General features: G+C 35.6%; 1 protein-coding gene across 15 annotated transcripts in view; it reads left to right on the forward strand.

The window, feature by feature from the left end:
- The window catches only part of LOC101494572 (probable inactive protein kinase At3g63330), a 30,136-nt gene extending 8,471 nt beyond the window's left edge, over positions 1-21,665 (forward strand). For 2 of the 15 annotated variants that reach the window (XM_012714308.3, XM_027333907.2), the window contains exons 8-20: positions 7,173-7,326; positions 7,477-7,669; positions 8,963-9,155; positions 10,125-10,571; positions 13,326-13,383; positions 13,906-13,993; positions 18,585-18,659; positions 18,750-18,833; positions 18,964-19,107; positions 19,430-19,511; positions 20,618-20,700; positions 20,815-20,869; positions 21,075-21,665. In XM_012714308.3, coding sequence (XP_012569762.1) covers positions 7,173-7,326; positions 7,477-7,669; positions 8,963-9,155; positions 10,125-10,571; positions 13,326-13,383; positions 13,906-13,993; positions 18,585-18,659; positions 18,750-18,833; positions 18,964-19,107; positions 19,430-19,511; positions 20,618-20,700; positions 20,815-20,869; positions 21,075-21,140 — 1,722 coding nt within the window. In that variant the 3' untranslated portion in view covers positions 21,141-21,665. Of the gene's footprint in view, positions 1-2,858; positions 3,177-3,424; positions 3,519-7,172; positions 7,327-7,476; positions 7,670-8,962; positions 9,156-10,124; positions 10,572-13,325; positions 13,397-13,905; positions 13,994-14,141; positions 14,226-18,584; positions 18,660-18,749; positions 18,834-18,963; positions 19,108-19,429; positions 19,512-20,617; positions 20,701-20,814 lie in introns of those variants that run through there. The other 13 variants (XM_027333910.2, XM_027333911.2, XM_073367597.1 and 10 more) reach the window with 13 other exon arrangements.
- The last annotated feature ends 443 nt before the right edge of the window (positions 21,666-22,108 follow it).

Raw genomic sequence — 22,108 nt, forward strand, 5'->3', positions numbered from 1 at the left:
GGAGGATGTGGAAAAACCTGCCTTTAGAACTCATGAAGGCCATTATGAGTTCTTGGTAATGCATTCGGTCTTACCAATGCACCTTCAACATTTCAAGCATTGATGAATGAGGTATTGAAACCATTTTTGAGGAAGTTTGCCCTAGTTTTCTTCGATGATATACTAGTATACATCACCGATATGTCTTCTCATATTTCTCATTTGAGACAAGTATTGGGGGTGTTAGCACATAATTCACTCAAGGCCAACCAGAAAAAATGTAGCTTTGGTCAATTGCGTTTGGAATACCTGGGACACATAATTTCAGGTGAAGGTGTATCAGCTGATCAATCTAAGGTTGCAGCCATGCAAGATTGGCCAGTCCCAACTGATGTTAGAGGGTTAAGAGGTTTTTTGGGTTTAACCGGGTACTACAGGAGGTTTGTGAGAGATTATGGCAAGCTAGCAAAACCTCTCACTGATCTACTAAAGAAAGACAGCTTCAGATGGACAGAACAGGCTACTTCCGCTTTTCAGAGTCTCAAATCTGCCATGGTTGACTTACCTAAGCTAGCAGTACCAGATTTTAACAAAGTGTTTGTTATTGAGACAGATGCATCCAGCAAGGGATTGGGGGCTGTACTGATGCAAGAGGGAAGACCATTAGCATTTTGGAGCCAAGGGTTATCTCCTAAATCCCAATTGAAGTCAGTCTATGAAAGGGAACTAATGGCTTTAGTCCAAGCTGTACAGAGGTGGCGACATTATATCTTGGGAAGGCATTTCATTATTAAGACTGATCAAAGAAGTCTTAAATTCTTGACAGAGCAGAGGTTGTTTACGGATAAACAATTCAAATGGGCTGTCAAATTGATTGGTTTGGATTTCGAAATTCAATATAAGTCGGGAAGTGAAAACACTGCTGCTGATGCTCTTTCTAGGCAGGGTATGTATTCAGCTATGTCTGTTCTAACCAGTGAGGAAACAAAGAATTGGATACAGGAGGTTCAACAAGACTCTAAGTGGCAAAAAGTCATGCAAGATCTTGTAATCTCTCCGACTTCACATGCTGGTTTTGAGCTGAAAGGAGGGTTGCTGTTTTATAAAGGGAAATTGGTCATTTCCAAAGCTTTTAATCGAATTCCTATGATTTTAGTTGAGTGCCATGATACTCCAATGGGTGGACATTCCGGGTTTTTCAGAACTTACAAGTGAATTGCTAGTTTTCTATATTGGGAGGGCATGCAAAAAGACATCAAGAAGTATGTAGAAGAGTGTGATACGTGCCAAAGGAATAAATATTCCACACTAAGTCCTGGAGGGTTACTGCAACCATTACCTATCCCTACTCAAATTTGGGTAGATCTTTCTATGGATTTCATTGGGGGTCTTCCTAGAATCAGGGGTAAGGACACTATTCTAGTAGTAGTAGACAAGCTATCTAAGTACGCCCATTTTGTTGCATTGGGCCACCCATTTTCAGCTAAGGAAGTTGCTGCTGTCTTCATTTCAGAAGTTGTTAAACTTCATGGTTTCCCTTCAACTATTGTCTCTGATAGGGATCCTATTTTTTTAAGCCATTTCTGGAAGGAGTTATTCAAAGCAGCTGGTACTCAATTGAAAATGAGCACCTCTTATCATCCTCAGACCGATGGCCAAACTGAGGTGATAAATCGGTGTTTAGAAACCTTTTTGAGATGTTTTGTGGGACCTAAACCTAAGAAATGGTTAGATTGGCTGGCATGGGCTGAATTTTGGTATAACACTACCTTCCAAAGTTCAGCTGGCATGACTCCATTTAAAGCAGTGTATGGGAGAGGTCCGTCCTTGTTGATAAAGGGCTGTGCTGTCCCATCTAAGGTGGAAGAGGTCAATCAGTTGGTTCAGGCCAGAGATGACATTTTAAAGGAACTTCAGCATAATCTACTTAGGGCTTAGGACCAGATGCGAGCCCAAGCCAATAAACACCGGAGATTTGAAGAGTTTTCAGAGGGTGATTGGGTTTATTTGAAGCTGCAGCCATACAAATTAAAATCCTTAGCCTCAAGACCTTATGCTAAGTTAGCAGCAAGATTCTATGGTCCTTATCAAGTGCTAGCTAGGGTGGGTCCTGTGGCTTACAAGCTATTGTTGCCTGATCATTCTAAAATTCATCCAATCTTCCACGTATCTCTATTGAAGAAAGCTTTAAAGCCGCACCAACAGCCCCAACCTCTTCCTCCTATGTTGAATGAAGAGTATGAACTTCAGGTCGAACCAATCGATATTGTCAAATGGCGTGAAGATCAGAATGGCTCAGTGGAAGTTTTAGTTTTGTGGAAGGACCTTCCTGCTTGTGATAGTACCTGGGAAAGTGCCGCTAGATTGCAAGAACAGTTTCCAGCTTTTCCCCTTGAGGACAAGGTCATTCTTTTAGGGGGGGGTATTGATAGGAGTAAGAATAAGTCGAGGTTTGGAAATGTATATGTGAGAAGAAATAAAAAGAATGTACAAGTTAGTTAGTTAGTTTGTTATTAGTTAGTTAGTTTGTTAATAGGTTAGCTGTTGTTATTCTGTTAGAAATTTGGGGAACCAAAACCTATCACTATAAATAATAATGAGTTGGAGGCAGGGAAGGGAGAGGAAAAAGAGGAATTTGGAGGACTGATTCATTGGGAACCAGTGGTTTCTCTCTCTAATCTTGTAACGATTCTTACCATTGAATAACACTAAGATCAGAATCACTTTGATTCTGAGTATCTGATTTTTCTGTTTTACATTTTTTCGTATCTGTTTTACCAGTTTTAACAAATCTCATGGTTGTCCTTTGGTAGGAGCTTGACCAATGTTATGAGGATGATTGGGAGAACACCTTTGCCTTCATTGAGGGAAGTATTTTCTGAAATAAGGAGGGAGGAATCCAAAAGAAAAGTTATGCTGCAAAACTCTGAGAGTTCTGCTATGGCTGCAAAGGGATACGAAGCAGATGGAGAAAGAAAAATACGACCTTGGTGTGATCATTGCAGACGACCATTGCACACTAAGGAAACTTGTTGGAAACTTAATGGAAAACCACCCAACTAGAAGAAGAAGCCAAATGGAGAGGGTAGGGTCTTCCATGCTGCAAATGGAGAAAATGTGGAGGATAAAGTCAACTATGAGGCATCTCCTTTCTCTAAGGAACAACTAGAGCACCTGTATAAGCTTTGTACCTTTATGTTAGTTACTTCTTCATCCTCTATTGTTTTCCACTTATAGTATTTGTGCAGGTCATAAAAAGGTAAAGATAGCCGATGGTACTTTTTCCACCATAGTTGGAGTTGGTTCTGTCCCTATTTCTAAAACTCTAACTTTTCACAATGTCCTTCATGTTCCAAATTTGTCATGTAACTTGCTGTCCATAAGCAAATTAACACAAGATCTTAACTGTTTGGCTATTTTTAACCCAGTTAATTGTCAATTTCAGGAGTTGAAATCGGGGAGGATGATTGACAGTGCTAAAGAGGTTAATGGTCTCTATCTCTTCGATGATGGGGCTCATGTTAAAGAAGAATTCCATAGTAATTGTCTCAACTCAGTTTTGGTTCATAATAAGAAGACTAATGTTATGGCATTATAGGCTAGGACACCTAATTTTATTGTATTTGAAGCACTTATTTCCCGAGTATTTTAAAAATAAAAATCCATATCAGTTTTTCTATGAGGTTTGCCAATTTGCAAAGCATCATCATTCTTCCTATTCTCCTCAGGCACATAAACCATCTAGTCCATTCACATTAATTCATAGTGATGTTTGGGGACCTTGTAAGAACCCTACTCCTAATGGCAGAAGATGGTTTATTACCTTCATAGATGATCACACTCGGTTAGCTTGGGTTTACTTAATGAAAACAAAATCTGAAATTGAAAGTATCTTCAAAAGTTTTTTTCAAATGATTTTGACCCAATTTCAAGTAAAAATCAAAATGATCCGTAGTGATAATGGAAGGAAATATTTTAATAAACACTTAAATGAGTTTTTCCTACAACAAAGTACCATTCATCAAAGTTCATGTGTGGATACTCCACAACAAAATGGAGTGGGTGAACAAACAAATAAACATCTCCTTGAAGTTGTTAGGGCATTTTTGTTTCAAAATAAGGTTCCAAAGTATTTTTGGGGAGAAGCAATTCTCACTGGAACGTATTTGATAAATAGGATGCCTACCAAAATTTTAAATTACAAAACTCTGTTTGATGTTTTCACAAGTCTATTTCTTTATAATAAACTTTCATACACTCTACCCTTAAAGATATTTGGATGTACTGTTTTTGTTCATATTCATGATCCAAATCAAGGAAAACTTGAGCCTAGAGCAAGAAAATGTGTTTTTATTGGTATGCGTCCAATAAAAAATGATACAAATGTTTTGAACCTATTTCCAATAAGATTTTTGTGACTACGGATACCACTTTCTTTGAAAAAACTCATTTTTTTAGTAATCATCTTCAAGGGGGGATAATAGAAGAAGATGATGTTCAATATTTAAAAATTGCAAATCTGGATTTTCTAAACAATTTGGAAAAAACAGATTGTGAGAAAAGTAACATAACAGAATCCTATTTGAAAATACTTGTAATTGAGAAAAGTAACAAAACAAAATCCTTAGGTGAATCTAGTCAAGAAAGCCATGAACATGATATTCAAGAAAATGTCTTGACAGAACCAGAAGTTGAGAATGAGACAGTTGAAATTGGTAGCAAAGGACCCAACCCTTTGACCACGTATAATTAAGGAAAAAAGTGCCTTAGAGAAGAGAACCTCAACGTTGCCATACATCCAAGGATCCAACCGGTAAGAGTCTTTTTAATTCTGTTGTACCCTTTCAAAATTCTGAAAATTCTGATCATAATAATTTTGTCTTTGTTGAACCTGTTCCCACTGATTTTGTCCCTTTAGAACCTACCTTTGATGATTCTAGTCTACCCATTGTTGTTAGAAAAGGGATAAGAGCATGTACAAAACATCCTATCTATAACTTTATATCTTATGACCAATTTTTACTTGTGAACTGACAAAAACAGAGATCCCAAGAGGTATACAACAAGCTCTAAGGGTCCCTCAGTGGAAAGAAGCTGTCTTGGAGGAGATGAGTTCTTATAAAAAATAAAACTTGGAAAAAGGTGGATCTACCTAGAGGAAAGAGAATTGTGGGGCGCAAATGGGTGTTCACCATAAAACACAAGGCTGATGGATCATTAGAGAGATATAAGGTCAGGCTAGTTGCCAAAGGCTTTACACAAACTTATGGTATTGCTTACTCAAATTTTTTGCTCATGTTGCAAAACTTAACACCATAAGAGTTCTTTTATCTTGAGCCGTTAATTTGGATTGACCATTACAGTAGTTAGACGTAAAAAATGTGTTTTTAAATAGAGATTTAGAGGAGGAAGTCTATATGGATTCACCTCCGGGGTTTGAATTTAAATTCAACCAAAAGGTCTGCAAGCTTCAGAAGTCTCTTTATGGCTTGAAACAGTCACCTCGAGCGTGGTTTGAAAGATCCACCCAATTTGTTAAGAAGTTGAGATATTCTCAGTGTCAAAGTGATCACACCATGTTTGTGAAACATTCTTCTGAAGGTAAAGTGGTTATATTGATCGTTTATGTAGATGATATTGTTATCATTGGGGATGATTCTAATGAAATAAAAAGTTTGAAGGCATATCTTGCTACTGAGTTTGAAATTAAAAATCTTTGGTCTTTAAAATATTTTTGGGGAATGGAAGTTGCAAGATCAAAGAAAGGGATTGTTGTATCACAACAAAAATATTTTAGATTTTCTAAAAGAAACTGGGATGATGGGTTGTAGGCCAACTGATACTCCAATATATCCTAATTAGAAAATTGGTAGTGATGGCAGTGGTGATCCAGTGGATACATCTCAGTATCAAAGATTAATAGGAAGACTAATTTATCTATCTCATAATCGTTCAGATATAGCCTTTGCTGTTAGCTTAGTGAGTCAGTTTATGCACTCACCTCACGAAAAACATTTATAGGCTGTTTACCGTATTCTAAGGTATCTCAAAAGTTCCCCCGGAAGGGGCTGTTTTTCCAAAATACTGATCAACAACGCATTGAGGTATTTACTGACGCAAATTGGGCAGGGTCCATCACGGATAGAAAGTCAACATCTGGTTAGTGCACATTTGTTTGGGGAAACTTAGTTACTTCGAGGAGCAAGAAACAAAATGTAGTAGTTAGAAGCAATGCTGAGGTAGAGTATAGGGCAATGGCCCAAGGTGTTTGCGAGATCCTATGGCTTCAAAGAATCTTAGACGTGCTTAAACTTCCTATAACTCTTCCAATGAAGCTATATTGCGACAGCAAGGAAACAATTAGTATTGCTTAAAATCCAATTCAACATGACCGAACCGAACATGTTGAAATTGATAGACATTTTATAAAAGAGAAAGTAGATGCAAGTCTGATTTGCATGCCTTTTGTCTCTACTTCACAACAAGTTGTCAATAGCCTTACCAAAGGTCTGTTCAGGCCCAATTTTGAATTTCTTGTAAACAAGTTGGGCATACTAGACATATATGCACCAACTTGAGGGGGGTGTTGACATATAGCAATCAGATCTGATATGATTGTATTTATTAGTTGATTTTCTACGTAAGTTTATTTGTATTTTTGGAAAGAATCAAGTCACTCTGATTTGGTTTATTTCCTAATTTATTTTTCCTTTATTCTCTACATTCATTAGATAGCTGACAACATTGTGTGTGTGTGTATATATATATATATATATGTTTGTACTATTTCAGTGTCAATAATAATAAGAAATTTTCCTTCCCTTTCTTGTTTTAACTTAGTTGCACCCTAAAACACAGAGACTAATTAAGTTTTTCTATGCACATAATTTGATAATCAATTTCTTTGTTTTTTCACTTTATCAGTGATGAGATGTATTTTATGGTTGATTTATAAGCATATTTGGTTGAAACCAGTTACATATATTCCACTTCCATATTTGCACTGAGATACAAGTGTCAATTTAATTTTTTTGGGAATTTGATATCTTCGTTATGTGTCTCCTCAAGAACAAATTGTTATCCTTCTCTATATACTCTTTTAATATCATAATAAGTCATTGCTTCACTTTGAAACAGAGATCCATCTGCTCAAAGTTAATCTGAATATATTTTTTTGTTTCCTTTTATGATAGGTTGAAGTGAAACATGGTGATTTTGGATGTTTTTATTTATCTGAAAATCTCGGTGATTCAGTGGATTCTAAGTGGCCCGCCAAAAAATTTGACTGGGAAGACTATTTATATGAACTACCCCAGACTCTACCAGATTCCCTTCATCAACAAGCTGGTAAGCAAAGATGTGATGTTATGTCATTATGTAATCTTTATGCCTTTTTTTTGTTTTTCTTTCCTTACTGCCGTTATCTTGCATTTTTTTGGTTGAATTTAAGTTTAGCTGTTGACAATTCAAATATACTTTGGTGGATTCCTTTTTCAGCAGTAGATGGCCCTATAATTTTGTACAACGACCAAAACTTCTGCTTTCACCTGGGTTCAACTATCAATGAAGCCAAAGACCAATGCATAAATCCTGAAGGCTTTGCCAGTTTCATTGGTCTTCTTGAATCAATACCTTTACATGAGACTGGTTCAGATAATGGGTCTTCTGATTATTCGATGCCTGATTCAAGGTAAATTAATCTGCTTTGACTTCCTATGCATTGACACATCTATATATGGTTGCTAGTAAAAGACACGAGTAGTATTTAGTGTTGTTAATAGCTGATTGCGGAAAATAGCAGAACACCAAAAATCCGCTATGAGAAATAGCGGAAGCCGCATAACAATAATTATTTATAAAACAAAGCATGTTGCATACAAATAAAAGCTGTCTAAATAGAAATTTAAAACTCAAAATCGAAATTCAAAATCTCAATAATTGAATTCAAAACAACTAATAGTGCATATTGCCTACTGCCTACCTGCAGCCTAAATAGAAATCCATAAAGTGATATAAAACTCAAAATCTCAATTCAAAATAACTAATAATTTTTTATTCCTAAGTCCTAACTAGTAGAAATTGATAAAGTGACATAAAACACAAAATCTCAATTCAAAACAACTAATAATTAATAATTCGTAATTCTAAGTCCTAACTAGTGATAACTAAAATATCTATTCATTCTCCTCTTCTTCCCCAACATAATCACTACCCTCATTCTCAGATAGTGAAGCATATCCTTCAACTTCTTCTATTGAATCCTCAGAATCAACGAAAAAACAATGTATTGAAAGAAAACAAAAAACAAAGTTTTGAAAGAACATGAACAACAGAGAGGATTGGAAGGAAACGAAAAAAACAGAGGGTTGAAAAGCAAACAAAAAAACAGAGTACATAAGAAAGAATCAACAAAGAGAAAAAAAAAAAAAAAAAAGGAGAACAGAGGAAGACAAAAAGAGAGAAAAAAAAGTAGAGGAAGAGAAGAAGAGAAAGAAAACAAAAACAAAGGAAGAGAAAAAGAGAAAGAAAAAAAAACAGAAGAGTAGAAGAAAGAAACTGGTTTACCTGAGAAAGAAGTTAATCTGACACTAAAAGTTGCTTGTTGGAGATGTCAAAAGAAAACGTGGTTTTAGTGTTATTATTAGGAAATAAAACGTGAAAACCAAATATTCCACTATTATTGTTATCACCGCTTTTCATCCCACAGCAATTGTATATCGGATTAAATAGCGAAAGCCTCAAATCCCGCTATCAAATTGCGGTATATTGGCGCAATACCAGATATTTAACAACACTGGTAGTATCTTGAGCAAAAGTTATCTTTTTAAGTCCATACAGTTTTAATATTCCCTTAAGTGTGATTGTATATGGATGGCCAGTACTTTCATTATCGTTATGTGTATTTCTTTTGTTGCAAATTTGATTCTTATAACAATATATCTTTAGCCCAACAAGTGAGCAAATATGCATTTTTTGTGTGTAGGTATGTCTTAAGGAGGAGTTTCGGTCGTGGATCATATGGCGAAGTATGGTTGGCTTTTCATTGGAATTGTAATCAAGGTAATATTACTGCAAAAATGAGCAAGGGTGACAATAATAGAAACGGCAGCTCAAGTAATCCTGAATGTGAGGATGGCCCTTCTAACTACACACTGTACATTTTGAAACGTATAATGGTAATACATTTGAGTGAAGCAGGAATGGTTTAATTGGTTTCAGTTTACGAGGATCTCTTTAGATGTCATAATACATTGTGTATTGTGTGAAACAAGTATAAACCTATTTTTATACATCAATGCAATTAACATGCAATAACTTTGCTGCGTTACTTATTTATAAAAATTATGAAGTGCTCTCCCTGGTCTTTATTTAGAGGCTTTTAGTATGTTTTTTTTTTTCCGTCCCTGTAATGTTTGGTTTCATTGATTTTAATCTGAATATCCTATCCAATCAGGTAGTCTCTATTTTATTTCTGTACTTCCCATTAGAAAAGGTTGTATCCCTTGTTCTTTCCTCCTTTCCCTTTTTTCCATCCCTCAGCTTGTTTCCTATTACTACTGGAACTTGTCTCATGCACCATCCATGGAACTTCTGTTCTTTGATCCTTTCTCATTTCCCTCTTAAATTGGCCTGATCAAAAGAAAGGGGGGAGGGGTGTGTGCATAGACTTGGTGCTCTGTTAAGAATCATCAGCCAATAAAATGACAGAATGTGAAGGGAGATTTGGGAGAAAATTTGAAGGGTGTCTCTGTTATCTGAAATTGCATTCTGAGTTAACTAACTGAACTGAATACACAGGAGGCTATTTATATGGGAGAGAAAAACTTACAAATTGTTGAACACTGTTTTAACTGTTAGATTCTGCTAACAAAAAAATCTCACCTATTAGAATCTTCTATAGCGAGTAACACCTAAGTAAGCTGCAATCTTGTCTTATGAGTGCTAAGGCCCTAGTCCCCAGTATACACAATATACAGAACAACACAAAGCTATCAACAGAAAGCATAAGCTACACTTATCTCTAATATGTTCTTTATCTTATCTGCTTAGATTTCCCAAGAGGAAGTTGTGTTCAAGAGGAAATCTATGTATAATTATACATATTTAAGCTGGTCATACAGATAACTCTTAATTGTACTGAACAGGTAGAGAAAGGGGCTGCTGTGTACTTAAGTGGGCTTAGGGAAAAGTATTTTGGAGAAATTTTCTTGAATGCCTCTATGTGCTTTGAAGACGTGCTGTCAGCTGGAAAATCAAACTGTGTATTCGAAACATCACCAGATGGCTCTGACTATTCATTTCAAAACAAATTTCAACTACAAAGGGCCAAGTATGAAGAAGGATTGAACCATATTGCAAGATATGTGGAATCTTTTGAGTCTCGATCCAAGGAAATATGGCTCGTATTTAGTTATGAAGGAGTGTCATTGTCAAAGCTCTTATATACTGTAGAAGATGTAAATGATACTTCTGAGAAAGAAAGACTGGAACAAGTGAAACAGGTTCAGATACTACGTCCATCAAAGTGGTGGCATTGGTTGAAAACAACAGAAGAAGGGCAAGAGGAAATGCGCAGCCTTATCTGGCAGCTGGTATGTCTTCAATGTAGGTTTGTAGGGCTATTTTCTGTTATCCACTATGGTTCCCAAATATATAACTTTGAAATCTATGACATTGCAACAGTTTTCCCCCCCTAGAAAGGACTCAACAAAATTAAGTTGCTTGTTTTTATCATTACTGTCATTATTTTTATTTGTGTTATTTAACATGGTGTTAAACAAAAGTGACCAGTGTACCCCCACCGAAGGAATGTTGAAAAATAAATTTCTTTCGAAGGGAAGATACATGGATACAGAAAAATGAAAGGATATTATTATCTATAAACCTTTTATGAGTCCTTGTGTAATAGCTTTAGCTTCTAAGAGAGTTGGTCTTTGACATGGTGTCGGAGCCTTCGACCACATAGTCATGAGTTTAATTCTTGCTTCCCCCATTCTTCTAAGTTGAGGTCATTTAAGTAAAAGTTAGGATGGGCTGAGCATTTCACTCTTCAGGTCCAAAGGTTTCTTTGTTAAGGTCCATGTTAGATATAAAACCATTTATATGCCTTCTCTAGCAACTTAAGTTTTTTAGGGGAGTTGGTCCTTGACAAGAATACAATTGCAGTATTAGAGCATGAACAATGTCCAGCATGTTAGCATATTTAAACAAGCTTTTACATCATAACTGCTTTATATACTGAGATATGCACCTTTTCTCCTTTTCTGTCTTTGTTTTTAGTATATCATAAACTCTACGTCATGTCTTTTCATGTCATCGGATAGTAGTTAACACTAGAAACAGGTTAGCATGCCATGCAACCAGGTTCTATTTAAAAATATGGATCCTAAATTTGTCCCAATTTTCTTTTAATTTCTCAGTCTCAAGCACTGATCATGGGGAGAACATTCATTATTCAGTTATATGAAATTGTCAAGAGAGTTTTGGAGGTTTGGTATTTGAGTATCTTCCATTTTTTCCTTATTTCTAATAAATTGTAATAAATTATGTTCGCATCCAAAACAATTAAAAAAGCGAAAATCGGACACAATCGATTTTACCGATTTTCATTGAATGTTTTTTGGAACTCTTAATGAAAACCGGTCGGGTCAAATCATATATCAATTTTTATTTTGAAACCGAGTCCAACTATATATATAAATTTTAATACTTATTTATTTTAAGGTTAAATATATTTCTAGTCTTTGAGAAAATTTTCTGACTTTTAGTTACACAATATTTTCTTTCAATGGTTTTAGTCCCTGAATTCTCCAAATTTCATTGCAAACTGGTTGCATCACTCCCAAAACAATCATATACACTTTTTATGTCTTGAGTTTGTTCGGTGTTCTCCTTGGGACCATGTTCATGTGGTTGATTTGGGAAATTAGATAATTTTTTATATTAAAAACCCTAAATCCCATTATTTTATATTATTTTTTAATTATAAATAATAATTAAATTAATAAAAACATATGTTAATAAATCAAAAACCTTTCATATCATTAAAAAAGTCCACGTAGCAAGTGCCACGTAGACTTTCATTATCCACACATGTTAGAATTTATTAGTAGAGATCAAAAGTGGCCATGAAAAATATTTTGGGGACCAAAAGACAAAAAAAAATTCATAGGAACTAAACAAAATTTTGAAAATTTATATACACTAAAAACATATTTAACCCTGACCATTTCATTAAATAAAAAAAGATGATAAATGAAAGAAAGAGAACGGTGATTTTATTAAATTATCTTTATTAATCGTTGTTGTATTCTATTTAACATAAATACAACGTGAAGAATAATAACTTGTAAGTGATGGACTTAATGCTAATTAGAGGGTCCAGTCAAAGTAGTCAAAATCGAGATCCTATGCAGGATTGGGGAAGGTTCGCAAGATTATGAATCGTGAGAATCGTGAGATTGTAACACGAATCGTAAGATCCTACTAAATTAAGAAATTCATATATATTGAATATAGATTTATACATATGCATTTAAAAAAACATAATTTAGTAAAAAAAAAACTTCAAATCACACCCCAAAATACTTAAGAAACTCAAATTAGGGATCATTAGATTCATAAAACAACTAAAAACAACTAAAACACTCGTACATGAGCAAATCATACCTAAAAACAACTTAAAAACCTCCAGAACAGTCACCAAAGCAGTCAAAAACAACTAAAAAACTTCAAAATAGTAGCAAATTAATACGATATTGAAATACACAAAATTGTGCAAGATCTCCGATTCACCGATTCCGCCATCTCCCATCATTTTGGGTTTCTGCTCGTCAATGAGCATGGAGAAGTGGTGCGAGGTCGTAAAATTGTGGGATCTTACGTGCTGGATTGGAATTTTGACCACCATGGGAACAATTGGAAGGAAAAAGAAATCAATTAAAATTGCATTGGAAACTAAAAGTGATTGTCTTGTTAAATTTTTAGTATGTTATGTTTTATATTTCGTTATTTAGCTTGTAATATGTTTTTTTGACGTGGTATAAATATATAGTTATGTGTCGGTAAAAATTGAATCAACCAATCCAATTTAAATCACACTTAATCAGATTATATTTTTTAAGGAAGCAATCCAAATCAAACCGAATTACATACTAGTTTAATCTTTGGATCGAATGAATTTTTGTCTCAAAGTTGATCCAAACAGATCTACAAACACCTCTAATATGGTCAACCCTTAGTGGAAAACTTCTACTTCTCTGAATATAGCCATGTGAAATTTCTCAGGGGTTATTGTGGAGTTTACACTATTAATTTTGACAAGCCTTCTCTTTCTATTTGCTCAGTTATTGGCCCTCAAGTCTTGTCATGACCGCAATATCACACACAGAGACATTAAACCTGGTAAGACATGGGGGTAAGTTGTGGTTCCTAAGGAATGTATGTGTATGGATTTCTAGATGAACAGAATATTGTTTTACAAAGGATATCAATCTGTTGGTATTGCTAAATGTCGAGTCATTAATTTTCCAGAAATTAGTGAAAATGCTAAGTGGATTTTAGTTGTTCAGTTGTTAATTTATTTTATGGAAACTGACATGTTACTAAATTGTATGAGATAGACCCTCTTAATCACTCTGTCTTCATTTTGGGTTCCTATATTAGCTCCAACTAATTATGCTGAAATTAAATCTGGTGATTCAATTGAATTTTTTATCTCAAATATGCGGGATCTTTGTCTTACTTTTGTATTTAATACCTAGTTGGTTAAAACACTACGATAATGATGTCCCTTTCATAATAAGATTTGCATCTGTGATCCTTTGATGTATGTCTGTTTGAGTTTTCTTTATATTGTAATGTAATGTTCAATTGAAAGAACTTGTTTCTTTGTAAAATGTAACTTGAGATATTTTATTTTTGAAGAGAATATGGTGATATGCTTTGAAGATCCAGAGTCAGGGAGATGCTTGAAAGAGATTCCAACAAAAATTAATGAATTTTCGACCAAAATGTATGGTGAAGTATCTTAGTTGTATTTAGTATCCTTCTTTTATTTTAACCTTTTTTTTATAATAAAAAATTGATGGGAAACATTTTAACCTTCTATGGAGGGAGTATGTATTTGAAGAATGTCTAATTAACTTGCTTCTATTTGGAAGATGACTTGCTGGATTGTGGTTAATCCATATTTTGCATGCAAACTGGGCATTTAGCTTTAATATTAACCTACGGAATGATCAGAAGTAATTTCTTAAACTCTTTGCCTGATATTTTCTTGTATCATAGTTTTGGTGTATTTAAAAAGCTTCATGCTAATGGAATTCCTCTTCTTAATGTATGATATTCGAATTGGCTGATAAATGCTTCCTTTTGCCTTCTCTTTCCCCCCATATTTTGAATTAAGTTGGAGACCTGCCAATGCCGGTATATCACACTTGAACATATATTTCTATTTTGAAGTAACTTTCAGCTCTACATCTTAGATATTCAAGAAACCAATTGAATGTACATCTCTAAAACCACCAATTTATCTTAATCATCCTCAAGGAATGTCTGTCAACTGCATGCCCTCTTTTAGCATCTCTACCAGTCAAAGTTGAGTAGTAGGACATCCATAATGTTGAAACATCATGTCTTCTAGAATTAATTGTTCACATCAGTAAGATTTCTCATCTCCCTATCTATGGAAGAGAATCCCTTTCCACTTCTTTCTGACCATTGTTGTTATCATTTAAATTCTCTGCAAATTGGATGCACATCTAGTGTTCCTCTGTTTCAAAAAGTGAGCTATTGGACTGACATTGCATGAAATACCTTGGCGTGGCTATCAATTATTTATTCATAGTGAGTCTACTGTTAGTTATGTATCAGTGGATTGCAATGCTTGTTTGGTTCTTAAAGTATTGAACTTTTCTTTGACCCGTTCTTACAGTACATATGGGCTTAAAATTCAGCCATGTTATGTGATAGATGAAAATTCTAAATTAATTTCGCATTTGCTTCTATAATCTATAATCAGGGCTAACAGGCTAAGTACAATTGGTATCCATGTTTGACTATCTCCTGCTTACATTAAGATAAATCTCTCTTTCTCTGAAATTTATTATGTAATTGATAATCATTGGTTTGAGTCTTTGACAATGATAGCATGAAAACTGTATTGTTGCTTGTCAAGAATTAGAATAAAATTATATTTATTGAAACTTGAAATATATTGGTAATACATCAGATATATTTATACTAGATTACTAAACAACAAAATCCTATGATTACTTATATATAACTAAATCCCTACTAGTACTCCTATATAACTGAATCCCTACTAGTACTCCTATTCAACTGAATCCTATTAGTACTCCTATTCAACTGAATCCCTATACTTGAGGGATATTAAACAGAAACATATTTTGACACTCCCCCTCAAGCTGGTGAATAGGTGTTCTCCATTTCCAGCTTGAATACAATTCTTTCAAAGTTACTAATGTTTAGCCCTTTAGTTAGCAGATCTGCAAGGTTGTCATGGGAGGAGTTATATGGAGTGCAAATTAGGCCAAAAAGAAATCTCGAGTTACTGCAATGAGAGAAACAAAAAAAGGGTCACAATCAAGGTGGCTCAGAAATAGAAACTGCAATGAAGACGGAACCGCAATGAAGGCGGCAAAAAGGGTCACAATGAAGGTGGCTAAGAAATAGAAACCGCAATGAAGGCGGAACCACAATGAAGGCGGCAAAAGGACCACAATAAAGTGCGGTAGTTTTATGCGGAAGCAAGGGCTACTATGAAAGTGCCATTCGAAAACTCAATGGATCATAGTTTGGGACTCGTCTCATAGATGTTGACTGAGTACTGAGGATGGTGTCTAGCATGTTGACAAACAATCTGATCATGGAGATGATAGTGATACCGATGGTGTCGTAGTGGAAGATGTTCCTTCTGAAGATGATTTTGACAAGGAAGCAGATATTGCAAGAAAGGTTCGGGATGCAAATAGTAAAGCATCTAAGGAGTATGACAAGGTTTCAGGTGTTTCTAAGCCTGAAACTTTTGGTCCTGAACATCGGTCGATAGTGGAGTTTGCTCTTGATAATGTTCAAGCATTGATACTTCGGAACGCAAGGCTACAATCTCAGTAGCAGACTCCTTATGATGACAACAAAGAACATGACAAACCGGCAAAGGATTTGATGCTGAATTCTTATAGTGCTCAAGGTGAAAGTAGTAATAGTCAATCTTCACAATCTGAAGACGATAACCAAGCTGAATCTGAAATGGCGAATGAACAAGGTACTAGCGATTCTGGCCCATCTGTTCCCCCACCTAATGACCCCATGATTCTACTCCTGTCACTCAAACACTCCCTCCTCCTATTGACAAAACGTCCAGGCGGCAATGGTACAACACTCCCCCTCAAGTTAAAGCTTAACTTTAGCTTGCTACAAGAAAACAATGTTTTGCTCCACAAAATAATAAAAAAGATGGAAAGGCAACTCAGGGATGCATTTGAAGTCGGAGAAAATTGCTATAAATATAGCTTAGCCAGATAGCCTGATTGATCATCAGTCTGAGAGAAATTCATGGCAAGAAATTGAACAAAGCAAGCTCCGTTCTTCTAAAAGACTGCATTTGGAAGCTTCAAACCAATAATATCAGAGACTCAAAATATTTAAACTTGAATATGGTTAAAGGAGAGAGCGGCATGATTCAGGGAGATAAAGGCACGACCAATACATCACATCATGAAAAGACCTGCATAGAGGGGCCGAAGACAGGTGCATGCATTCTCACGCACGAATTTGGTGGAGGCACGTAAGATCCATACATAGAGAAGATGGACGCTCGTGACAGCGTGTGCAATGTTGGTTGGCGACGGTAAAGGTGTATCCTACTCCAACTGTTGCTGTTCTTTCTACTGGAGATGAGCTTGTAGAGCCATCTACTGGGCATCTAAGTCGTGGTCAGACCAGGGACTCTAATCGTGCCATGCTGCTGGCAGCTGTAGTACAGCATCACTGCAAAGTTGTGGACCGTGGTATTGCTAAGGATGATGAAGAATGCCAAGGAAGGATCTTGGATAAGGCTTTTGCTTCTGGAATTAACATTCTTCTAACTGGAAATCCTGTCAGCTCTTCAGTTTGCTTTCATCTCTCTGTGGTCCCTGCTAAACGTCAGGTTGCAGGGTGGATAAATCCTCATCATCTGAGAGTGCAAGCTCGACTTCAACAGCCCATAAAGACAGATCCCTTTTGACCAGAATATCATCGTGCCACTGTTATGTGGACCGACAATGATGGAACAGGCATCCCTGGTTTTGTCGCCGAGAGCACTAGTCACCAAAGGAGCAGTCGACTACTTAGTATGAAGTCAGCTAATGCCTTATTGGAGTTTCTAGCAACAGGCAGTGTTGTATCTGCTAGGACCCCTGTTGCAGCTATCATAATTTCTAACCTAAGACCCGTGGCTTTTGGCAAGAAGCATATATCATCAGAATCAACCTTTGCTTTGCCAGCAATTAAATCAGATAAAATAACTACAAATTCTTATGGGGGTGCTGACATCAGAGTGGCTATTCTTACAGTAAGTGATACAGTTGCTATGGGGGCTGGCCCAGATCGAAGAACCTATACCTGATGGCGCTGATGCAGTTGTTCAAGTTGAAGATGCTGAAAAGTCAACAATGGTGAAGATGAGTCTCCACGGGTTAGAGTATTGGTCACAACTACTCAAGGCAATGATATATGACCAGTGGGAGTTGATATTGAGAAAGATGCAGTGGTCTTAACATCTGGAGAAATATTAGGTGCTTCTGAGATTGGCTTGCTTGCTACAGTAGGTGTGACCCTAAACCTTGAAAGAGCAGTGCCATGAGCTTCTTGCTGCCAAGCAGGATTTGTTGCAGCATATGAAATCATCTGTTGGCATCTCTTTTACCGTTGAAGATGACGCTGCATTCACTAACTTCAAACAGGTGATTGATGAATGGACATATCAAGAACAAAAGAAAAGTCATTGAAAAAAAACACACAGGGAAAGCGGTGCTTTTGAGGGAAGTTGTAGCGTCGTGGCTGGTTGCTAGAAAGGCAGCCGGAGTTGATGGTGACAAATGACTGTATGAAGCCAAAAAATTGAAACACTGAAAAAAGTGGTGCTGCCGGCGGCATTTGCCGCCGCCGACAGCGGTAGTGAAGCACAAAGACAGATCACAAAATCAGAACCTGCTCTGATACCATGTCAAGAATTAGAATAAAATTATATTTATTGAAACTTGAAATATATTGGTAATACATCAGATATATTTATACTAGATTACTAAACAACCAAATCCTATGATTACTCATATATAACTGAATCCCTACTAGTACTCCTATATAACTGAATCCCTACTAGTACTCCTATATAACTGAATCCCTACTAGTACTCCTATTCAACTGAATCCCTACTAGTACTCCTATTCAACTGAATCCTTATACTTGAGGGATATTAAACAGAAACATATTTTGACATTGCTTATCTTTAAATTTGATTTGGCTATCTAACTATTTACGTGTGCATATTTTACTGTCTTGCCTGATAAAATTCAATGCCTTTTTTATGTTTCTTGTAGGCGTATTATTGATTTTGGAAGTGGAATTGATGAATTCACATTAAAGCATTTATATGTTTCTACTGGGCCTTCTAGGTATCTTATTGCTCATTCTAAATACTAATTATTTACTTAATTTATTTATATGTGATTCTTGTGATAAACATATGTTTTATGTTATTTCAGAGCTGAACAAACTTATGACTACACACCTCCTGAAGCTTTGCTAAATGCTACATGGTATCGAGGGCCAACAAGCTCAACTTTGAAGTATGTTATGTTCTGCATGACCTTTAGCATCTATATTTCATTTGTTTAAGATTTGGCTTGATTGTTTAGTGGATTTAGACACTATTAAGTATTACCTGCAAACTTTGAAGCAATCTTTCAACTATTACAGGTATGACATGTGGAGTGTTGGTGTTGTGATGTTAGAGTTGGTCTTAGGGACGCCAAATATTTTCCAGATAAATGCTTTAACACGTGCTCTATTGGACCGACATCTTCAGGGCTGGAATGAGGGTGTGAAGGAGATGGCATACAAGTAAGTGTGCCTTTTAGAAGGCTGTTATCCTAACCTCCTTTACTACCGTGAGCTTTTTATGGCCCTCTTTGACAGTAATTTTTTCCTTTAAGCCAGAAAGGCTGCCAAATTTATCTGAGTTATGCCAAATTCGATGTGAACGCACTTAGTATTTTTGTTTCTCAAGATGCCTTCTTCATCGAAGTGTTAGCTGGTTGTTTTTAGTTGTAAACTCAACTATGAATTTGTAGCTCAATGCTGGTTTATTCTGAAAAGTTTGCATATTTGAACCTCTGGGATCTGTATTTATAACTAATATTTATTTTATTGATGTGGCTGACAGACTTAGATCGTTCATGGAACTGTGCATCTTAATCCCTGGAGTTTCTGGTAGTTACTCAAAAAAGTATCACAAAGTGAATCGAGTAAGCTTACCAGCTTAACCAGAATAGTCTCTGGTTCATGACTTAATCAAAAGCTAATTATTTTGTTTACACTTTTTCTTGTCTTAATGCATAACGTTGATTGACATCTTTTACTTTTATGATGGAAAATCTGTTGCTGTATTGTTTAAAATGAATTGGTTTTATTGATTCCTCTAGACTGAGCTAGTTTTCAACACAGATAAGTAGTGACTAGTGACAAAAATAATCTAATCTCCAAAGTCCAGGTGCTTAAGGGCTCTCTGTTTCTAATATGCTCAAAGACAACAGACAGTAGATAAGAAAAAAGGATTTAGAAAGAGAAGTTGGATAGGTTGAAATGAACTACCATAAGAGGGTTTATCAGAGTAAGAAACCTCTCGGATCTGGAATTTTTTAGTTCCCCTAAAAGACGGTTGGATACATATTCCCTAGAAATTAGGATTGTTTAATGTTTACCAACATACCATCATGGCCAGCCCAACGTGTTAAAGCTCGAATAACCTTGAGGTTTAAAACTCATTGAAAATCACATGCTAGTACGAGACTATTTATATCTTCCTCTATTTCTCAATCATTTTGTATGATGGACCCTTGATACCTAAACTGCATTGCTGATGGTATGATATTCTCCAAACTTACATTCCATGTACTTCATTTTTCTAATAATAAATAAAAACCGAAAATTCAATTTAATTCAGATATCCATTTAGAAAATTATTTGTTCATCCAAGTCTGAAACAACATGGACCAAAATTATGGATTTCGTTCCCCTGAGGAAGATTGACTTCAAATTGAGTATCTGGACTCTATTTCTAGATTCGTCCATTCCAATGGTTTATGGGCTGTTTGTTTCTCCATTGTGGGGTCACTAACCTTACATTCAGACTATTAGGTTTTTATATTGGGTATAATTCTTCCCTACAAAACCGGCTTGTGAGGTGAGGGGTGCCTCTACAAATTGTTGCTTTTTAAAAAAGCCAACTTTGGAATGGGAACCAAGCCATCTCAATGGTTCACAAACATGCTTTAGTTGTTGGAAGCACACCACCTTCCGACTTTCTTTTTTGAAAATATTGCCTAATGTAACTCCATATTTGTCATTATAGGTTGAAGTTTCACCTGCATCCTGGAAATGCTCTGAAGAATTCTTTTCTAGACAAATTAAGGCTAGAGATCCTCTTAAAATAGGGTTGGCTGGCTAACTTTTGACGCTTTCACTCTTATCGTGCAATGAAATATATCCATTGTTCTCCTATGAAGCAATTGTTTTCTTTTCATAGTAACATTTTTGTTAATCTTGCAGTTTTTCAAACATCTGGGCTTTACGGTTAGTGCGTCATCTGTTAATGTGGGACCCAGTAAGTTTCCTGATTACTGTTGATTGTCATTTTTTGATCCCCAGTAAGTTTCCTGATTACTGTTGATTGTCATTTTTTGATCATAAATCTTCATACCTTCATAACAGTAACAAAACATAAGCAAGACGAACAGATATGATTGGTAGTAATGACTGCTTTTGTTGGGTAGTGCTGTATCTAACGAAGGCTTCTTTTTAAATTGTAGGAGGACCGGCCAAGTGTTGATGAGGCTCTGCGGCATCCCTATTTCCAGCGACCACCAAAAGGATAATTTTATTGGACGAAACAACCAGTGTCTTGCACTGAAATATTCAGCTCAGAATAGTTTGTGTCACTATCTTCCCGATCTGAAAGTTTCTAATCGGTGAGGCAGTACAGTAAATGATTTCAAGATTATTTCATGGATAACTATGATTAAACGGGTCTCATCTTGTGCGAAAAGCACAACAAGCTGCATTGTACAAATACATGTCGTTATCAAGCTGACGATGTGCCGCTTAGAAAAACCAAGCCAACATGTAGTCAAAATAATTGACTGCTGATAAGTACCGAAACCAAAACGACTGAAATGACCAAAAAGAAAATAAGAGACTGCTAACAGGTGTCAAAACCGCATGCTTGGTTTTTTGTAGTGAGATATAGAAAAGCTGTATCTATTTAGGAAAGAACGGGAACTATCAATGACAGGTTTTGCAAACCTTTCTGAATATTTGTTTCCCTTTCAAAATTGGAAAAGAAAAATAGTTCTACCTGTATATGATAAACTGCAATGAAAAATACATTATTTGGTGTTCTATTTTTGTTTGCTTTAGATAAAGAATAAGTTAACATTATCTTAATTTAAGTGACTTGTTGGTGAATGATGATGGTTCATCGTCTCATTCGATTTATTATGTTCTGCTGTCATATTACTATTTTCTGAGTATTTCCTATCAAAGGGGTAGGCCTTCAGAAAAGTTGGAATTATATCCGTTAGTATCACAACTTTATCGTTTGTAACTCGCTTGGAAGCTGGACCCATGAAATATTTACTGAAAAAAAAATCGTGTTCCATAAAAGGTTATGTTTATATTCTATTCAATATTCATTTTGGTTATTTATTTATTTATTTTATTAGTTTTGATCTTTTGTCACTTTTTTTATTTTTTTCCGTCTTTTAATCTTTAAATAATAGTCAATAATAAAAGATAAATTTGTATACTTTTATAAAAAATAAATGATTAAAATAAATATTAAATA

Source organism: Cicer arietinum, chromosome 4 (assembly GCF_000331145.2).
Source record: "Cicer arietinum cultivar CDC Frontier isolate Library 1 chromosome 4, Cicar.CDCFrontier_v2.0, whole genome shotgun sequence".
Lineage (NCBI taxonomy): Eukaryota > Viridiplantae > Streptophyta > Magnoliopsida > Fabales > Fabaceae > Cicer > Cicer arietinum.